Source organism: Phalaenopsis equestris, unplaced genomic scaffold (genome assembly GCF_001263595.1).
Source record: "Phalaenopsis equestris unplaced genomic scaffold, ASM126359v1 Scaffold190180, whole genome shotgun sequence".
Lineage (NCBI taxonomy): Eukaryota > Viridiplantae > Streptophyta > Magnoliopsida > Asparagales > Orchidaceae > Phalaenopsis > Phalaenopsis equestris.
Genome location: NW_018210129.1, coordinates 1 through 822, shown reverse-complemented (window position 1 = coordinate 822; position 822 = coordinate 1). Strand labels below are relative to the sequence as shown.

The 822-nt window shown below is 48.4% G+C and overlaps 1 protein-coding gene across 1 annotated transcript; it reads left to right on the top strand.

Annotated features, from left to right (window-relative positions):
* Positions 1-6: 6 nt before the first annotated feature.
* LOC110034553 lies at positions 7-814 on the top strand. The gene is made up of 2 exons (XM_020738805.1): positions 7-434; positions 633-814. Exons 1-2 carry the CDS (start codon positions 26-28, stop codon positions 710-712), a joined length of 489 nt encoding a protein of 162 aa, XP_020594464.1. The 5' UTR covers positions 7-25; the 3' UTR covers positions 713-814.
* The last annotated feature ends 8 nt before the right edge of the window (positions 815-822 follow it).

Here is an 822-nt window from a genome sequence, read left to right as displayed (position 1 = left end):
AGAGAGAGAGAGAGAGAGAGAGACGATGAGCCAGGAGAAAGCAAGAGGAGAGCCAAAGGTTCTGCTCGAGGATATCGAGGAAGCGAAATGGCCGAGAAGAGGGAGGAAGAAGGGAGCCGCCGCCGTGAAGCTGGAGGGCTACGTCGACGAAGGCGAATCTCTGGAATCCGGCGAAGATGGATGCCCAACTGTGGCGAGAACGAAGAGTTTGACCGACGAGGATCTTGAGGAACTCAAGGGATGCCTCGACCTAGGCTTTGGTTTCAGCTACGACGAGATCCCGGAGCTCTGCGGCACCCTGCCTGCTCTCGAGCTCTGCTATTCCATGAGCCAACGATTCCTCGACGAGCAGCAGCAACGATCTACCGCGGGGTATCACGCCGTCGGTTCCATCTCTCCTGTTCGAGTTGCGAATTGGAAGATCTCCAATCCAGGTAAGACGGTTTCCTCTTTGTAACTGATTTCTTGGTTATAAATTGTTACCTAGGGATGAAATTAATTGTTGAAGCAGGGAGAAATTTTCCGAGATTTTTTTTGCGGTTTATGTTTTTTGTCTGCGATTTGATGGTGGATGTTGTCTTGGTTGTTCTTGAATTTTGAGTTTTAGAATAATTTTCATCTCTTTGCTACAGGGGACCATCCCGACGAAGTTAAAGCACGTCTCAAGTATTGGGCACAAGCAGTGGCGTGTACAGTCAAATTATGCAGCTAAAAGTTCTTCTTCTCAAACCGATCATGGATCTGCAGAGGCTTTCGTGCTTCGTACTGTAGAACTCTTTGGAAGCTGGAAGCCATTGGAAGCTAAGTTTCTTCAAATATGGA